The 20,639-nt window shown below is 38.6% G+C and overlaps 1 protein-coding gene across 1 annotated transcript in view; it reads right to left on the reverse strand.

Moving 5' to 3' along the window:
• Nucleotides 1-20,639, reverse strand: part of LOC120514881 — a 97,022-nt gene that overhangs the window by 41,338 nt on the left and 35,045 nt on the right. Inside the window, exons 5-9 of the mRNA XM_039735508.1 lie at nucleotides 12,394-12,517; nucleotides 8,989-9,116; nucleotides 8,838-8,897; nucleotides 8,575-8,708; nucleotides 5,922-6,087 (exon numbers count right to left, since the gene is read on the reverse strand). Coding sequence (XP_039591442.1) covers nucleotides 5,922-6,087; nucleotides 8,575-8,708; nucleotides 8,838-8,897; nucleotides 8,989-9,116; nucleotides 12,394-12,517 — 612 coding nt within the window. The remainder of the gene's footprint in view (nucleotides 1-5,921; nucleotides 6,088-8,574; nucleotides 8,709-8,837; nucleotides 8,898-8,988; nucleotides 9,117-12,393; nucleotides 12,518-20,639) is intronic.

A 20,639-nucleotide genomic window follows, 5' to 3' on the forward strand; every position in this document is an offset into this window, starting at 1 on the left:
GCGAACTGACGACATGAAAAATCGTCTTTGCGCCAAACTGGAATGGTACCCACATAAATCAAAATCATCCAGACGATATGGATCTGCATAATTAGATCTAGACCACCCTGTAGATGTTAGCTTACATAGCAAACTGCTAGTCAATTAAAGTTCTGCTTAAGTTATAGAATATGCTAGTGAGGCATCATCTGATGTATTGTGTACAGTTTTGGTCTTCATATTAAAAAAGACATAGCAGAGTTAAACAAAGTCCAGAGAGGAGCAACTTGCCTGATTCTGAGATTGAGAGGTATGAGATATGAGGAGAAACTGAAGGAGGAGGACCTTTCAGTTTAAGCCAACATAGTATAAGAGGTGACATGGTCGAGTGTTCAAAATTATGATTGGAATTAGGAGAGTAGGTCCTAGTTGTTACTTAAAAATAAATTAAATAAATAAAACTAGCCAACCCACGGCGTAGCATACGCCACATAATCAGGCCGCTTTTTTAATTATTTTTAAGCACAGAGGAAAAAATAAACATTTGAAAAATCCGTAATTTAATAAACCACCAAGAAAAGTAACATTGCAACAATGCACGCTACGAACCAACATACAATTGTCTGTGACTGAAAACCGGAGGAGCGCCGTCGCGCTTTCACCTTCCAAAGCGAAGGACAGGGTTGAACAGCGCTCGTTCAGTACGCACTGCCCGCATATGTGCCCGCCCCCAACTCCCTACCTGAGTCGCTTTCGTCTGTGTACAGTCCACACGCACCTGTGAGTCACGTTGACTGTTAATTTTCCAAACACCGCCTCAGTCGGTTTCCACGTTGATTTTCCATTGTTCTTTGCGGTTCCGGCTGCTTTTTTTTTTATATATAATCCAACAAGTCACCCGACCATGGGGGGGCTTTACAAAGGGCAGGGACGTAATCAGTGCGAGCGTATGACCCACACGTACTGGGAATTTCTCGTTCGTGGGGAACAATTGGAAGCCACGGTCTCCATCACGAATGGGGTTCAACGGCTTACCCACACCAGGTAGACACACGTTGATCCATTCAGTGTAGCACGCGTGCAGTACCGGACATACAAGTGCATCACAGACCTGTTAATGCTCAATCTCACGTGTCTGAAAGCCACTTGTCCCTCTAAGAATTTGGACGCCGACCGCTGTTGGGTCTTGTAACTATTTAGCAGGCGGGAGTCTCATTCGTTGTCGGAAATAACCAGCCAAATCGCTCCACCAACTAAGAACTGCCATGCACCACCACCCACAGAATCGAGAAAGAGCTATCAATCTGTCAATCCTGTCCGTGTCCGGGCCGGGTGAGGTTTCCTGTGTTGAGTCAAATGAAGCGAAAGGCTCCACACCTGGTGGTGCCCTTCCGTCAATTCCTTTAAGTTTCAGCTTTGTAACCATACTCCCCCCTGAACCCAAAGACTTTGGTTACCGGTTGGCTGCCGGCGGTCATGGTAATGACGCTGCCGGATCGCCTGTTGTGGGGCCTGCATTGGTGAAGCAGGTGAGACGGTAATGAAACAGAGGCACAGGGCTTATTGGTTTTTAAAGACTGCTTCCTTCATTGGGTTTTAACCAATGCACGGAATGAACCAACACACAATTGTCCGTGTGGCGCTCAGGGTGGAACGGGAGGAGAGGAGAAGGACATCCACTCCGCTCCCTCCGTCATGCTAGTCTGCTGGTTTCTCGTTCAGTATACACTGCCTGCTCATGTGCCCACCTTCAACTCGTCACTCGAGTCTTTGAACAGTTCAGATGCACCTGTGACTCACGTAGACTTTTCATTGCTTTGTGCGGTTTTGGCTGCCTTTCTATATATAATCCACCAAGACACCCGACCACGGTGGGAGGGGGGTGTGTACAAAGTGCAGGAGTATCTAAGAAGACGCATGTTTGTCGCAGATGCGAATTGCTGTATGTAGCGTGTAAAACAGTTTGCTATAGTGCACGCGGTCGTGCGTCGTAACCGAAAACTCGTTTTTTAAAGACTGCTCACTTCATTGTGTTTTAACCTCAGTTGTAAAGGAACGTTTTAAGGATCCCATGGGATACCCCTCGCAAACAGTTTTACACGCCGCACATGCCGATTCACCTCCGCGAGAAACATGCGTCTATGAACAGTCAATGTGGGTCGGAGCTGCATGTGACCTCTACGACAGACGAACATAAATGACGCCGGTTTTTCTGTGTCGTCGCGTCCGAGTTGGTGGGCGTGGCTCTGTAAGTTGTTGTCGTATCCAATGGTCTTGGAGTTGGTGGGCGTGGCTCCTTCCTGCGTGCGCCATAGGTGTCTCACTTGTCGGTGGCTTAGTGAATCCACACCCCTTCCGGCGTGCTTTTCATGGTTGTCTTGCCTTAGTGAATTATATATATAGATAAACAAGAACGTGGGATACGGCTGGAAACTTATTAAAGGCAAATTTATGAACAAATGCTTGGAAGTTCTTCTTTACGCAAAGAACTACAGACATATAGAATACCTTACCTGCTAACGTGGCGGAGAGTTTGACTTTAAGTATTTTCAAATCTTGACTTGAGAATTGAGGTGAATAGGATGGACAGGCTTATTGGGCTGAATGGCCTCTTTTCTTATCACAATTAATATAATATTGCTTTTTCAACCATTTATAAAATCCTGCTACATAATTAAACATGTAAACAATGTTTTTTTTCTCTTCTTTCAAGATGATACTACATTATTCCCATTTAAATGGTTAAAGAGACACTTTTAGCTCCCAATTGTAAAAAACTGTAGAAATCAAGCGAACATATTTCTACGTTGAACAGTAGTTGCCAGTTGCTGGATTTAAAAAAAAAAAAAACAGAAATTGCACATTGATAGATATAGTCTAATTGAAATTTAAAGTAATTTCTTAAATAGTTAAAAAGCCACATTTATGATAAGATTAACTTGTTAAGAAATTAAATGATCTTAAATTAGGTCATAAAAGTGAAAATATCAATTGTCTCAATTCATACTTGAAAACACAGAAGAGAAAGTATTACATTTTACAAATAAATAAATTACAAGATTGTTTTCTGCTTTTAGTACCAGAATTCAAATTTTTGAAGGAGAATTGATGAAGAATTTAGTTAAAATTGATGCTGACTTAAAACTCAAAAACACTGGGCTGACACCGTAGACTAGTAGAATATTTCAGGAGAGAGCAGAAGTTGCTTTGTTCAAAAAGCCTTTGTCTCTACAAAAGAGCACTGAGAGAAACTATTAAACAATCAAAATATTGTGTTTTATGTGGCAAAAATAACCCAATTTGAGTGATTAAAAATACTGCTAACTGAATGTTGATATTGACATTGGTTACATGTAACAAGGGGATTTGAAGTGTTGGCTGTTGACAATAAAAACATGGAAGACATACTGATGTTCCAGGGAAAGGCTGCATGATTTCCTGAGGCCACACAGGTTTAGGGAGCTAGATGAACAGTAATCTTTCCAAAAAGAAACAGAAAAAGGCTTTGATTTTTACATTTTCAATAACTTACAGGTGGCTTTAACAAATTAGAACATTAGAACAATCTAGACTAGAACTGGCCATTTAGCCCAACAAAACTCGCCAGTCTTATCCACTTAATTCTTCTAAAAAAAGTCCAGTTTTGAAAGTCCCTAAAGTCTTTCTGTCTACCACACTAGGTAGCTTATTCCAAGTGTCTATGGTTCTCTGTGTAAAGAAAAACTTCCTAATGTTTGTGCAAAATTTACCCTTAACAAGGTTCCAACTGTGTCCCCGGGAGCTTGATGAACTCATTTTAAACTAAGTCTCAATCCATTCATAATTTTAAACACTTCAATCATGTCACCTCTTAATATTCTTTGCTTAAACTGAAAAGACTCTGCTCTTTTAATCTTTCTTCTTAAGACCAAAACTTTATAGCCTGGAGACCAAAAGTGCACACAGTACTCCAGATGAGGCCTTACCAGTGCATTATAGAGACTGAGCGTAACCTCCTTGGACTTGTATTTCACACATCGTGCTAAATAACCTATAATTCGGTTTGCCTTCTTAATGGCTTCTGAACACTGTCAGGAAGCTGATAAACGTAGAGTCCACTATGACTCCTAAATCCTTCTCATAAGGTGCACTCTCGATTTCCAGACTTCTCATTGTGTATTCAAACCTAACATTTTTACTTCCAATGTGTAATACTTTACATTTACTAACATTAAATTTCATTTGCCACAAATCTACCCAAGCCGGTATGCTGTCCAAATCCTTCTGTAACGATTTAGTGAATTCCAAATAATCTGACAATCCATCTATCTTGGTATCTTCTGCAAACTTAACCAGCTTGTAGCTTATATTCCTATCTAAATCATTTATAGATATTAAAAATAGCAGCAGCCGTAGCACTGACCGCTGTGGAACACCACTCTTAACATCAGCCAATTCTGACAAGGTTCCTCGTCCACCATCACCCTCTGCTTCTTGTGTTTTAGCCAATTCTGCACCCATCTACACACTACATCATGAACCCCAACTTCTTTTAGTTTGATGTACAACCTTTCATGTGGCAGCTTATCAAATGCATTCTGAAACTCAAGTTAAATAATATCATATAATCATATCCTTTTGTTGCTTTCTCATATAATCCCAGCATGTTAGTAAAACATGACCTCCCTCTTTTGAACTCATGCTGACGGTTCAGAAAAACTCCTGTACTTGCCACGTGCTACTCAGTCTTATCCTTAATAATTCCTTCCAGTAATTTTTTATGATACATGTTAAGCTTACTGGCCTATAGTTGCTTGGAACTACCTGGTCACCCATTTTATATAGCGGGATAGTTGTCATCTCCCCAGTGCACAGTGAATTCCTAAAAATGTGTCAAGGGTTTAAATATGTCCTCGCTAGCCTCCTTAAAAACTCGAGGGTAAATATTTTGTGGTCCTATAATTAATAAGACTACCAAAGCAATAAATGTATATTTGGGTTATGATATAACATTTTTAAACAGTACTAAACACACTTCTTCACTGAATGTGATAGTTATAGTAGGTACTATTTTACAATTTGGGTTTGTTTTTGTAATTAGGTGCTAGCTGTGCTACCGATCTAAGACTGTTAGAAATCTAAGTAATCAATGTAGACCTCAGCGTTAATGTCTGCAGAGCACCATGTAATGCATTTCTCTCTGTTATATGCCATTTGTTATGGGATTTGTAAAAGCAGTGTTAATGTTTGTGCTGTGCCATCTGTTGGAATGACAAATGCAATGCATTTTATTACTAAAAATATGTGTGGTGTTCTTCTACCTTTTAGAATGACAGAGTCATAGTAGCAGGATGGACACACAGACACTTGTCCTTTTATTAAGGTGAATAGCAGAGTTTGAAGAACAAAAAAGTCACTGATTTGAAAACAAGTACAAAACACTGATAAAAAGTGTTCAATAATAAGCCAGAACTGGATTGAAATTAACAAACTGGTTGGAATTAAAGTCAAAAACCACTGGAAGTAGAATAGCCTTACACCCTCTAAGATTCTTTGGTACATTGTCTCCAACTACAGTTTTAAGCAAGAAGGCAGTAAGGTAGCATAGTGGTTAGCACTGATAACCTATGATTCCATAAGACTGGATTTGAATTCTGATCCAGTCACTCTCTGAGTGGGAGTTGTATGTTCTTCCAATGTCTACCCATGTTATTTTCCATGTAACCTACTTTCCTCCCACATCCCAAAGACATGTAGGTTAGGTTAACTGGTGATTCTAAATTTTCCCTGCTTTGCACTTGATAGTGCCAGGAGAGGGTCCAACTCCCAGCGACCCTGCAATGGATAAGCATGTCAAAAATTAGATGGATGGGTTCTGGTCATAGACATGTTGTTAAATAAATTACCAATATCCCATATTGTTATATTGTTACTAAATACAGATAGAGTATGATTTCAATTACCTCAAGAAGAGGAGTCTGGGACAAGACTGCAGTTGGTGATGGAGATCTCAGAATTGTCGCTGAGGGTGAGCTTTGCAGGAAAGGCTGACAGCGGATATTTTCATCAATTTGCTCCCTGATGTCTTCAAGAAGCATTCCTAATTTAAATATTTCACCTTCTACCTGCCTTTAGAAAGTAATATGTTGAAAAACAATTTATTTAAGAACATAACAATTTTAACAAGAACAGGACACTCAGATTGACATATTGTAGCTCGTCATTTTTATTAACTCGTGAAGAAAACGTGTTAAAAAATTCATCCTTAACTAACACCCATCTGTGCTCTCTACTTGTGTTGAAGAATGGACTTTAAGCGGATGACACAGAGTCAAACTCTATCAAGCTTTCCTCAGAACTCTTGTCCTATAATCCTGCCTGAATAGATTTACTTTGGACTTTTTCCACGTTTGCAGTAGCTTTATAAAACAAATAAGTTAACTAGTAAAGGCTTTTCAGGGCAACATACAGCAGCTCATCAATTCCAAGTCATTTATATTTTGCAAAATATCAAGATTTGAGGTTCTATAAACTTCCAGGTCATGTCTCCTCATATATCCATCCATCCATTTTCTAACCCGCTGAATCCGAACACAGGGTCACGGGGGTCTGCTGGAGCCAATCCCAGCCAACACAGGGCACAAGGCAGGAACCAATCCTGGGCAGGGTGCCAACCCACCGCAGGACTCTCCTCATATATTTCCTTTATAAAATTAAAGACACTTAATTTTGGAATACACATTCAGAAAAGAACACTGTGAAGCTTACGGTTATTAGATATTAATTCTTCAATTACCCAGGGCCATCTTAACAGCATTATAGGCCCCCAGGCGAAGCAGTGCACTGGAGCTCCTACCTACACAACCACTCACAGGAATAAAAAGTAAATGGTCGATAAAATTAAACATTTCTTTATTGTATTGGTACTTCCAGTGAAATCAATGTTTAAACATTAAAAAACATGCTGTACAGCCAAGATTAATCAACACAAACGTTTGAACAATATAACATGAGCCTTGAAAAAAACATATTTCAACATATAAATGATACTCATTTGGTAAACCATACAGCATGGGGCCCCACGGTGCCCCCGGGCAACTGCCTAGAGTGCCCATGCGTTACGACAGCTCTGCAATTACCTCTTTACACTACATTCTGCTTAGATAATTACAGAATATTAAACCTAAACCTATGTATTTCATTGTAATTCAATATATGCGGGTGAATGTATAAAAATTTCAATTTTACAATAAAATAGTGAATGAATGGCGATTATTTGGGTTTAAATGAAAAAAGGTATTTATTCCAATGATACAGGACACTTAAACTCCGGAACACTCTGTCTAACTAGCAGCCTCAGCATTTAAATCAAGGCTGAAAACAACTGTCAAACATGGAGGAGGAGGAAGTGTGATGGTCTGGGGTGCTTTGCTGGAGGCAGAGTTGGTGACTTACACAGAGTGACTGTCATTCTGAATCAAAAGTGTTACAACAGTTTAGCTGTTATATCAGCAAAAGGAAGCTACTTAGATGAATCAAAAATTTTTCATTTGCATTTGTTTACTTGTTCTATGCCTTGATTTCATGAAAGTTTAAGACATTAAACTGCATATATTTCCATAAAAACTGGAAAAACTGAGGTGTTCTAAACCTTTTGGCCAGTAGTGTATGTGTATATATATATATATATACACATATACACCTGTATATATATATATATATATATTGTCACACACATGTGAGTAAGGGGCTCAGGGCTTGGGCATTGAATTTAATAACAGTCGTGGGAGGGCACTGTCATTTACACATTCACCTCTTGTATCTGCAGACCAGGGATTAGGAAAACTGAGGACACTGGCACCTTCCCTTCCTGTGTAGAAAGCAACCCCAACATTTTCTGAGAAAGCCAGCCTTGTTTATGTACTAACTTCTGGAAAGACAATTCTATGTTCTTCCATATTTTCTATCCCATTCAGACTGTTCTTGCTAAGGAAACTCATTTTTTTTGATATGTACAGCAAGCTGCAGGAAATGTCCACAGTAGCAAGTATGGTGTTCTAAACTGCAGTCTCCTGAGGAAGCAGTTTGAGTTCAAAAGAAGCACAATGCTTGAACAAACTTATGAGGAAGGCCTTCTCCATCACAGGGTGAACCTTGGATACACTGGAAGCTGTTGTGGAAAAGAGGATGATGGCAAACTTGGATACCATCATGAAAAACACCCCCATCCCCTCCAGGGGGCGCTCTCTTGGAGCACTTTTAGCCACAGGCTCCTTCCGTAACGAATGGTGTGCCTCTAGGTGCACTTTTCTGCCCACTGAAATAAGACAATTCAATACTTCAACCCAAGGTATTCGTTAAGGTTATTTTTATTTATTTATCAGTTGATTGACTAAATGATTGATTAGCTGTATTATCTGACCTGTGAATCACAAGATTCGTGTAAAGTAAATGTTTACTATACTGGAGATGTTTTTCAATATTGACTTTTAACCAAGATTTGGCAATATTTATAAAATGCTGTCAAGTAAAGCAGGGTCTAAGAGAAATGTCTTGTTAAATGATTGATAAATCTTACTAAACCAGTGTTAACACAAAGCTTGATTTATCTCTTACTTTTCAGGGTCAAAGTCACCAATGTTTTTACATTTGCCCATATCCTTGCGAAGTTCTAGAGTACGATGCCATTCCTTCTGAGATATATAACTTCTTTCCAGTTTATCCTGAATAGCCATCAAACTCTTAAAGACCTAGGGAAGTATGAAAATATGTAATTACAATATTATACACTAACATTATAAGCTACAAGAAAAATTCTAATTTAATAATATAAATAATTAAAAATTGTATTTAAATAATTTTAATTAATTTAATAATACCTGCTGCTGTTCTTCAATTATTAAAGCCCCATTTCCTAGGCAGTGTTTGAATTCTTCTACCTGCAAAACAGAGCATTTACATTAGAGCTTATATTTAGATGCAATGTGGAAGCCAAAGAATCTGGCTTGAAACAGTTTCCAAAAAAACTACCTTCAATGTAAGTAGGTTGATCATTTCCTTCAAGGATTCGGCCATTTTCTCTCCTTCAGTTGGCACCATACGTGAACCATCCCTAATATTCATATTCCCCAGGTGTGTCTCTTTTCTTTCTGTTAGTACTGTAAATTAAAAAGAAAATGCATTAGCAACAGTCAAGACATCAATATGGTATTTGGTGGGAGACAAAGTTGTATGACAGTTGATGCTGCATACATGTATTTCTTGCTCTTTACAATGAAATGACAACTCCACGTTACCTCATAGTGAGGATGCGCGTTACTGTGTGCAGGTGTGCTGTATGACTGGCATCCAGTCCAAGGCTGTTACCCACCTTGCCGCTGTTACTAATATATAATGCTGTGGGAGTTAGGGTTTCTGAAATTTGCAGGTAAGCAATCCAAATATATAGATTAGTAACATGATACTGGACTAAGATACAGCATTTAAAATTTTTATCTATATATATAAAATTCTTTTCGCATTTGAAACGGAAATTGCGTATGACCATTGGAAATTACGTATGACCACAGAGCATATTATAATACAGGAACTAATCACTTTGTTTGTGGACGCCATTTTTATATCGTCTTTACGAATTGTTATTATTTGTGTGAGTTATTTTACTGATATTGAAAAGAAGTAAACACAAACACGCCGATCTATCCCATAGAAGTGCGCCTGGCGTCGCCCTCTCCCAGCCCACCTCTCTGGACTCCAGCGCTGAGCCGTCCGCCGCCAGGTGCGTTCTGACAGAGAAGTTTTATTTATTTGTCCAAGTGGCTGTCGCGGAAACTGCCACATTCTAACTTTTTTTAATTGACAGTACTTGATAGTAGAAGAGATGAAGAAAACAGCCTTGTGTCTTTCTACTTTTTAACTGTGCCGAGCTGTAGAAGACCGCCTTCAGCGGCGAGGGGTCGTGACAACAAAGTGGACACTGGAAGGTGCGGAATGTCGGGCTGCTCTGCCAGGTCGACAGCTTCGCAGTTTCGGGCAGCGTCCTCTCTTTTCACACCGTTTGTGACACTTCAAGTGCCCTATCGGCTCCTTGGACAGTGGAAATCTTTGCGAATAAGTGTAATCGGCACCATCGAAGCATGACTCTCTTGGTAAATTGTGGTGCACGGCTACTTACTGTCCCTTAATGTGAGTTCAGGTCACTAAAACCACACAACATTCAAGGTTGCTTTTGTGATGAATTCTTTTAAGAAGATGGAGGGTTTACATCTAAGAATATGTACTGACTTCTTCATGTAAAGTATTGGACTTGGGAATTGTTTGGACCTTCTGCCCGTTAAGCACGGAAGGGTAGCGTCCACATTTCTCAGAATAATTTTTCTCTTAAATCACAGGCACGTAGTGCAACGTTATCAAGCAGGAAGTTTACCCGAAACCACTGCAGTAGTACTCAATGCATCTTTACTTCTTAAATGTTAATGTTTTACTGTTTAATAATTTATACACTTCTTATATGTTCTTCAAATTCTTTTATCAAAATGTTTTACTGCTTAATAACTTATTTTAGAAATACTATATTTTATTGTTTTTCCCTTGCACTCAGTGAGCGAAGCTACTGGGTAATCACCTAGTTAATAAATAAAAATGGGGTCTCATTTTTCTTTTGTTTATAGTTTGAGAACATATTACCGCACCATTACTGACAATTAAGAAAAGATTGTTTGACCACATTTCATGCATGTGCATTTCTAGTAGTCACTACTGTGCCTGACTTAGAGTATGTATAACTGTGATGATCTGGGTTGGCTTCTGCACTCCCTTGTCAGGGAGTCTCTTCAACCTAAAACCGTCAATAGTCATGAACCGAGATGAGCTGAGCAAGTAAGGACACACAAACATGCAGCAAGGGATTTGTGCAAAAAGTATCAGTGCTTTTATTAAAAACCAGACAGAAAGTGCAAATAGTGCAAGTGCATAACATTGTCTAAAAAATAAGTAATCCATAAAATCAGTGTATTCACTGAAGGTTAAAAATCCGTAATAAATAATCCACTAAACAAGGTTGAAAATCCAATGGTAAATATCCTTTTTAAAAACCATGAGCTTCAATGATGCCTTCAAGTCCAACATCTCCATGGCTCACCCTGTTCGGATCCTGCCGCATGAGGAGACACCACACCAAGCTTTTCTCCCTATGACTCCGGCTACCATTCCCCAGCCTCACAGGGGTGTCCTCCTGGAGTGTGTTCTGGGTCGCTCCTGCTCCCAGGCTGCTCAGCAGGATCAACCCTCAGCCCCTCAAGCATTGGCCACACACTCCTCTCCCGGGCTCACTTTCTTGTCCGCCTATTTTCGTTCTTCCTTACCGGCTCTGTCCAGTTCCTAGCCCTTTCTCTCATCCTTTATCCTCCATCTCATGGTCTGTTCTCTCCTGTTTCCATCACTTCTTTCTGCCATTCCTTGTTTCACACAGGCTCCTTTTACCTGGCCTGATTGGGCACAGGTGTGATACACAGCTACCTCGGAGGTGTGAACGAGGCACCTGACTGATCCTCTTGCCTTTGCACATGTATATGCGATCAGCCAAGCACTTCAGTCAACCCCAGAGTGAAGCATGCTCGCACACACCCGCACTTCCCAGTTAGGCAATTATTTAAAAACTGCACTGTGCAACAGGCCTTTTATCACAATAACCACTGTAAAACATGGCACAAGTGGATAGTAGATTTTAGCACTGGGCGTTAAATTTACAGTCTGCATAATAAGGGAGTTACAGGAGCATAAGGAAGCACAGTCCTATCTCTAGATTTACAATTACCACTGGTACAAGGGAGATTTTCACATTCCCCCAATTTTTTTTTATTCAATCACTAAAGTAAAATCCTGTTCAGTCAAAAAACTCTAAGGCAGCCAACCTAACCACCCTTTACACCCTTAAAGAGTATGAAGCATGGGCACATCAGCTACCATGGCTAGAACCAGGAAACAAACATATACAGTACATTTTAAAACCCATGTTGGCTATATGAAAATAGCCTATTTGGAAAAAGCAATAAAATGATTTAAAAATCAAAGAGAACAATAAGCCTCTTAAATGAAAAAACAAGATAAGGACAAAACACAGTAACAGAGATAGCCATGCAGTTGAAGGGGGAAAATTATGGCAGCAGTTATGTAAAGCAATGCTCACTAATAAATAGTATCAAACAATAGCAGAAAAAGGTAGTAATAGCCACTTGCTGCTGGAATATATGAATTTCCCCTTGGGATTAATAAAGTATCTATCTATCTATCTACATATTTTTGTCCCATGTCATAAAAAATATGCACTGCAAAATACAGTATTGTTATCACATTCCTTTTCTTGAGAAAATAAATGCACGTGCAAGTAAGTAACACCGTTTCAGAAGTTATGGTGAAAAAAAGCTTGCTTATTACCTGATAGACTTAACTCTGGCAATCTAGGTGTAGATCCATGATGATCTGTGTTAGGAATAATCTTGCTAGAGGACATGGAGTGGAAATCAGAAGTAATCTCAGCATTCATAATTCCAAGTGGAATCTAAGAAACCAATATGCATTGCATGAATCAAAAAACATTAACTATCACACCAATTATCTTCTAAGTGTCACATCAATAAAATGGAGACTCAAACACAAAAAAGAATATTTTAGTGTTGTTGTAATATACACTACATGGTAGGGACAGAAGGGATTTTAAAAAATGTTTTTTGTTCCACTTGGGCCATTCCTCTGGACTTCAAAAGAAAATCAGTGTCTTAATGTTATGAAAATACGGTCAAGGTTATACTGTGCCTGATGCATTATTTTTTCCAAGTACAGTGGACCCTTGACTTATGAACTCAATTCGTTCGCGAGGGCAGGTTGTAACTCAAGTTGGTTGTAACTCAAGACTATTTTTCCCATAAGAAATAATGGAAATACCCATAATGCGCTCCAAGCCTCCCACAGCAACACTCACTTAACCTTTTCATAATAAAAAAGGGTTGTATAATGCGCATAATTTACCAAAACACCAATAATTTTTCTAATGTAATAACCAAAAAGTTATAAAAAGTGCCTAGCCTACCAGACACAACAATTTCATACTGTACTCACCATTTAATTTGACATTTTTGGGCTGCAGGAAGGGAGGAGGAGGAGAATGAAACGGAAGGTGGTTATTGTTTAGAAGGAGCCTCCTTATGCAAATCTTTTCTTTGTAAAATTGTCGAGATGGTGGATTTCGACATGCTGTACATAATCGCGAGATCGGTCACAAACACCACTCTCATATTTCCGCACAATTTCCTTCTTCGTTTCGATTGTGATCTCGGTATCTCAAGTTAATAATGGCAGTACTTGAGCACTCAGTTCAAAGCTGGCCGTGTTGTGAACTGCTGTAATAATACACTCCAAAGCAAGCCGGTGCTGACTCAGCCTGATGACATCATCATGTGCCGTGCCAGCCCGCTAGCAACCATCCCTTAACATTCACTTTCTTTACCTTTGTTACCTTCTCTTCCTTCCTTAGCAATTATGCATATTGCTTGCCATGGTCTTAGTGAATTATATATATATAGATAAATCACTGCACTGACCGAAATTACGTCCACAAACACATGTATCTGGGCTCCGGCTGACACTTACAAACGCTCTCGGCTGTTTGTTTACAATCGCACAAGCGGATACACGTGACCACATTCGGGTCGAAACGCAAGATGTTGGTCGTAAATCAAAACAAAATTTTTTGTCGTAAATCAAGTTGTTCGCATGTCAGGCCGGTTGTATGTCAAGGGTCGACTGTAGTCTATTTGGGAATTCGCTGCAAGTAAGTACTCCCCATGAAATGTTTTTTCTTCTCTTTTAATGTAAATTTGCCATTGCACATTGGGCAAAGAAAAACAGTGAATACTGAATGAGGATGATGAACTCTGGGTCAAACTGCACATGAACATTGCAGAGGTTTCAGCATATGTTAAAACTGAGGTTGTAGCATGGGGTTATGAAAATGGACTGAAATTAAGTTAAAGTGCAATACTAAAGGGTATTTGTATGAGACATGTGGTTTAGTACTCGATCAACTTTGCCTCTCTCACTGAAGCATCTTCCCTAAACAATTTTTGGAGATGCACTTGATTGCATTACAAAAATGGGAACCCAATTTAGAAAAATAGCAATGAAATGATGGGTTAAGTTATCTGCTTAACAGTATTAAATAAAGCACAATTCATGCTTACACAAGGTGCAGTGATTTACTATAAAATTCAGAATTTTCCCTGAGAAAGTTCAGAAATATGTAAAGAAAAATTCTATTTATTATATACACAAGAAGCTGATTTTTATGCCTAAAATATTATTTAGATTCTATGGATTATTAACTGCTCTAATGATTTTTTTTTACATTTTTACAAGGGCATATCGCTAAACTTGTTAAAGAAATACCTGCAAACAAAAAAGCTGCAGATAGGAAGGTGAATAATTAGTTACATGTTACTTACAGGTCATTCAAATGTTTCAGAAAAGTAGTTTTCTCAGGGAGAAAAAAAAGTCCACATTTTCTGTGTTGTCCACAGCACATACACTAGGAGCCTTGTCTCGGCTTAAGAAGATGATGCCTGCGCCTCAGATGGCTAAGGTATTGGAGGTTTACATGATAATGTTACAGACTGATGTTTGTGAATGTATTCTTTGTTTCTTGCATCATTATTTTGGAATTTCTTTCTAATAGCATGATGCAAAGAATGTTACAAGGTAACTTATATAGTCACAGAATATTTACTGTAATGTTGTACTATATTTTTGTTTAAAATTTTAAAAAGTATAAGAAACACCATTTGATGTACCTTTTACTTAACAGCATGGTTTTTATATTCAATAAATAAAAATGTATGGAAATTAAGTATAAGAAAGTACTTAACAATAATAAAATTGAAACCTAATAAATAACAGTAACATTTTCATTTTCAGCAAAAAATATACTGTATTAGCTGAGACGAAGACTGTATGATAAAGTTTAAAAAGAAAAGTGCAAATGTTTTGCAAAGAGGAGCAGGTAGGATCCTTATAAAGGTGTCCATTAGTAAATTGTTTTATGGGGAGGGTTCAGACAAAGACAGATGGGCCTCTGACCTTCAAGATAGTCTTGATTTAATCAAAGAAAGCCTTGCCTAGAACAGGAAACAGGGCCCTACTGCAGAAGCCAGGCCTGAGGGGTTTTAGCCCCTGAGTACCTGGCAGCCAGGTGACCAATATACAGTGTCAAGACCTGATCTTCTTTTTAAAAAACATCTTTAGATAAAGTTGATGTAATTGGGGAAAAAAACAATGTTAATTTGCCTTTGCCATAAGTACTAAGGTTGTTGTACCATGTTAGCCATTATGAACGTAGAGAGAAGTTAAGCAAAATGACACCTTTTATTGGCTAGAAAGATTAAAATATTCAAGCTGCCGAGGCAACTCAGGACATCTTGCCTGAAGAAGATGCCACTACTTTGTCATAACTTATTTAGTGGAAAATGATCAGATATCCCACTTTTATGAAAAATTAACAGAAATGCCACTTTTATCTGTGTAAAAAATAAGTACACCCTTGTCACTAATAGATGGTATTGCTTCTTTTGGCAGAAAGAAGTATATTTTATACATAAAATGTATGTTGTCATACCTTGCATAACTGAATAAACCTTATGACACAATAACAATTCAATACATTTATGGACACTACAGTATTTGGATTTAATAATCTTCATGTGGGAAAAGGCCTGTTTAAATATCAAAGATTTCCTTCTTACACACCTCCCATGTAGATCTAATTTGTGCAGAAGATATCAGAAATACCTTCTAACATTTGTTTCAAAATGTATCATTCACCAACCTTCCTTAATACCCACCCCAAAGTCCTAAAATATGTTCAGTATCTCATATATTTTGTTCTACATCTGTTATGTCTGTAGTCTGGAAGTCAAGATTTTAACAACATATTTCACAGGTGGCCTAAACAGGGCAGTATGCAGTTTAAGCATAACCTCTCCACTTAATATCTCAAATGTCTTGTTAGTCTTTTTATCCTCTCAAACAAACTGCCTGGTTAAGGGCACTGATTAGTTTACCTGGACTCCTAGATCTTTCGGGTCAAAGTTGTTTAAATCAAAATGTTTATGTTTTATGTAGTATTTATATTTATTGAGTTTAAACTACATTTACATTGACTTTAAGCTACATTTCTGCCCATTATAGGTTCCCCTACTGGTATTCTAATGGCCTTCAGTTAACTAATTATTAATATCTAGCAAAATACCCGCACTTCGCAGCGGCGAAGTACTGCCTTAAAATTTTTATTAAGCAGAAAATTAAACCTTTTAAAACTGAGGGAAAATATACCAATAATTTGTTAAGGATCTCTTTGTATACCACATTGTGAGTTCGGCCCTCTGGTTGTAATATGACCAAGCTGTGCGCTGAGCTTATTCTTGAGCATGCAACGTACAGTTGGCCATGTAAACAGTAATCTTGTTTCAAATCTCACAGCTTGGATTGCTGCTGTCATAATCGGTTTGAGTTTCGTGATTTGTTTCAATTACGACAGTATTTGTAGGACTTGTGTTGAAGTGACATTCGGCATCTGTCAAGCGTTGTAAGCATACAACTGGTTTCATCGATAACTTCACATCCAGCTTTTGAGAGTTTAAACATTCATAAACATCAAAGTGTCCACTACTGAAATTGTCACCTGTGAATCTAAGATGTTTAAGAGGCATTGGCAGTTGTCAAAAGGTGTAAAATATTTGGCCATTTCGGTACACTTGAAAGCGACAACCGAACAATTCAGCGGCAGCCATCAACTCACGTGCAGAACCATAGCTGAAGGGCTTAAGCATTTCACACTTATAGTGCTCCTGTGTAGTATAATTATCTCCTGTACCGTCATCAGTCCACACCTTAAACCTGTCCCAGTCATTCAATACATAAGACACAATGTTCTTCCGGATATCAAGAGTGAGCCTGATATGGCCGTGCAATATGTAAGAGAATGGAAAAGGTAGATGCCATCTCCGGGCATGGAAACTACTCAGTAAGTGACAGTTCTTTGATCAATGGTGATCACCTCGATAGACATGTTAATGGGGGTACAGTTGGAATGATAAAATGATAAAAAGTCTAAAATACCTAAACAATAACTATAATCTATACTAATAAAAGGCAAAGCCCTCACTGACTGTCTGACTGACTGACTGACTCACTCACTCACTCACTGACTCATCACTAATTCTCCAACTTCCCATGTAGGTAGAAGGCTGAAATTTGGCAGGCTCATTCCTTACAGCTTACTTACAAAAGTTGGGCAGGTTTCATTTCGAAATTCTACGCGTAATGGTCATAATTGGAAGCTATTTTTCTCCATATAATGTAATGGAGTTGAGCTGGATGGCCGTGGGGGGCGGAGTTTCGTGTGACATCATCACGCCTCCCACGTAATCACGTGAACTGACTGTCAATGCAGTACGTAGAACACAAGGAAGAGCTCCAAAAAGCGCTGAACAAAACATGCATTATATAATTGAGAAAGCAGCGAAACAATAAGAAGCGAGCGACTGACATTTACAACCATATTCATGAGTGCAGCTACTTCGGAAACAAAGCACGGTGTAAACCTAAAGTTTAAACTAAGTTCATAGACAGGCTGCTGCTGGTGTTTGTCATGCCCACGGGTAATGTGGGATACAAGTTTAATGAGAGGACGCAGGATATAAACGAGAGTTTTGATCACTTTATAACTAAGTAAAAAATTGTAGGTGAAGGGTGTGCTTATGCAAATTCGAGAGACTGTGTTTGTGGGGATTGACAGTTAAGGCGGGTGGGGGAGTCACGTCATCATCTCCCCTCCCATTCACCTCATTTTGCTCTGATCTGAGCTCCAAGGCTAACGCCGTCTTCCGAAGCAACTTCATCACACTGCCACGAAATACTCACAGAAAAATCCACAAGTTAATACACACGCTGTCTCTAGAGTTTCTCCACACTCAATGTATTCCTCACGTCCCCTTTATACCCTCTGATCTCCTATTTCAATTCAGATGCCTCCAATTTCCAGTAAGGCTCTGCTGCGCGATGACAATTAATAAGTCTCAGGCACAGACCCTACAAAACGATGCCATTGATTTCAGGCAAGATTGCTTTTCTCCTGGACAACTATACTTGCATTCTCAAAAGTGACCTCGCGCAGCTTCATCATATTACAACCGGAGTGCTGCCAGAAACTTTTAAGTGCCCTCTTACTTAACATTAAATTAAGCCGTGGACATCGCAACATCACACAGGAGAGCAGCCCACGTGAACTTACTGAACGCAGTACGAGTGATCACTTCCATGCATCAAACCTGTTCAAAAAACGCATTACACAATTGACAAGGTGATGGCTTTATATGGCGTTCGTTTATAAAGCAGCGGAGAGGCCGTGTGAAGGCAACTACACAAAAAAAGCAGCAGAGCGCCACACTCTGAATGTATTCCTGGCATCATCATTATACCCCCTGATCTCCCATTTCAATTGAAATGCCTCAAATTTCCAGTAAGGCTCTGCTTCGCGATGACAATTAATAAGTCTCAGGGACACACCCTACAAAAGGTTGCCATTGATTTGAGGCAACAATGCTTTCCTCCTGGACAAAACTATACGTTGAATTCTCAAAAGTTATATATATATATATATATATATATATATATATATATATATATATATATATATATATTTACACCCCGATCTACATACTGTCAAATAAACGAACCACACATCCTAGCGCAACATGAGAATCTTCACCTTTAGCGCTGACGTCTGAGGTTTGATTCGCGAGAGTGGGTGCAGTGAGTGTGTACTGCCTGATGAACCCATAATCTGATGAACCCATCAGGCAGTTGGATTTAGTCTTTAAATTTCTATGGTGAAGAAAAAATTATGCAATGATGATTAAATTTAACTTTCATTCCTACTAAACATATTTCTGTCGATTAAATAAAATTACTTATATTTAAAATTTAAATAGAACTTCAACAAATACGATAGTTCATAATACCCACGCAGCACTAAGTGCACGTAAGATTAGGAGTCATCCGTTTTAACAAGCAGCGTACTGCACTGATACGAAATAGCCTGCCCATTTAATTATTTAGGAATGGATAAATAAATTAAGATCTTGTACAAATAATGTTTTTAATTTTTCTTCCTCAATGGATTCTGGCACTCGCACCCGAAAGGAGATATATATATAAATATACATATATAGATAGATGGATATAATGTATACATATAGATATATATACAGTATATATATTTATATATACAGTATATATATATATATATATATATATATATACACAGACACACATTTACATACACTTCTATCAATCTATCTATATTATAGATATATGCCAGCAACACTCATGACAATGACAAAACAATTACATTGTCAATCATGTTACGTTATTATTAAAATGTTTCCTTTTCTTTTTCATAACTTCTTTAACACACTACTTCTCCGCTGCGAGGCGCGGGTATTTGGCTAGTCGTAATAATAAAATGAAAAAATAAACGAACAATAAAACAGCGGAGAAGCCGTGGATTAAATAAAAAGGCTGTAGTTATCAGCAGGGAGACGTGAATCCGTGGCGAAGCAAGGAAGGGAATGTAGAGACCGGAGTGACGGCCGGCCTTATATAGGCAGGCAGCCAATAACATGGGAGGTGTTGGGGACCCAACGCCGCCTCACACGGTGACCGAGCTGTAGGCTATAGACGTATATATGTACGTAAGTAGGATTTAGTTAGCGTTGGGAACCCGCGTACCAAATTTCTTGAAGATGGGCCCATAAGTAACAAAGACCATTGAAAAGTTCAACATTGTGGCCGACAGTGGCGTCATACCACTGAAATAAGTACGTACATCGGTTTTGGTTAGCACAGGGAAGCCACCTACCAAATTTTGTGAAGATGGGGCCATAAATAAGAAAGTTCAACATGGCGGACATTGTTGACCGTTATGCGTAGAATTTCGAAATGAAACCTGCTTAACTTTTGTCAGTAAGCTGTAAGGAATGAGCATGCCAAATATCAGCCTTCTACCTACATGGGAAGTTGGAGAATTAGTGACGTTGGAAAGTTCAATATGGCGGCAGACAGTGGCGTCATACCATCAAAATAAGTACGTACATCGGTTTCGGTTAGCGCCTACCAAATTTCGTGAAGATGGGGCCGTAAATAAGAAAGTTCAACATGGCGGATGTTGTCGACCGTTAACGACCTTTATGACCATTACGTGTAGAATTTCGAAATGAAACCTGCTTAAATTTTGTAAGTAAGCTGTAAGCTTAAGCTTCCCTACACGGGAAGTTGGAGAATTAGTGATGTGTGAGTGAGTGAGTCAGTGAGGGCTTTGCCTTTTATTAGTATAGATAATAATGCATTTTATTTATATCCACTCAATTTGCAAATGTAACTAAATTTAGATTAAATTGTTTACACAGTATAAATTAAAACAAATCAACTAATTCTGAAAAAGTTATTTATATATTAAGCTACTATTTTAGGGTTATCGGATCTGACTAGTTCAGAGCAATTCAGCACATTGCACCCCGAATCTCTGTCTCTTGTAGTCTGCTTACTAGCGTATGTCCTGTCAAAAGCACTTT

This window comes from Polypterus senegalus, chromosome 14, assembly GCF_016835505.1.
Source record: "Polypterus senegalus isolate Bchr_013 chromosome 14, ASM1683550v1, whole genome shotgun sequence".
Classification (NCBI taxonomy): domain Eukaryota; kingdom Metazoa; phylum Chordata; class Cladistia; order Polypteriformes; family Polypteridae; genus Polypterus; species Polypterus senegalus.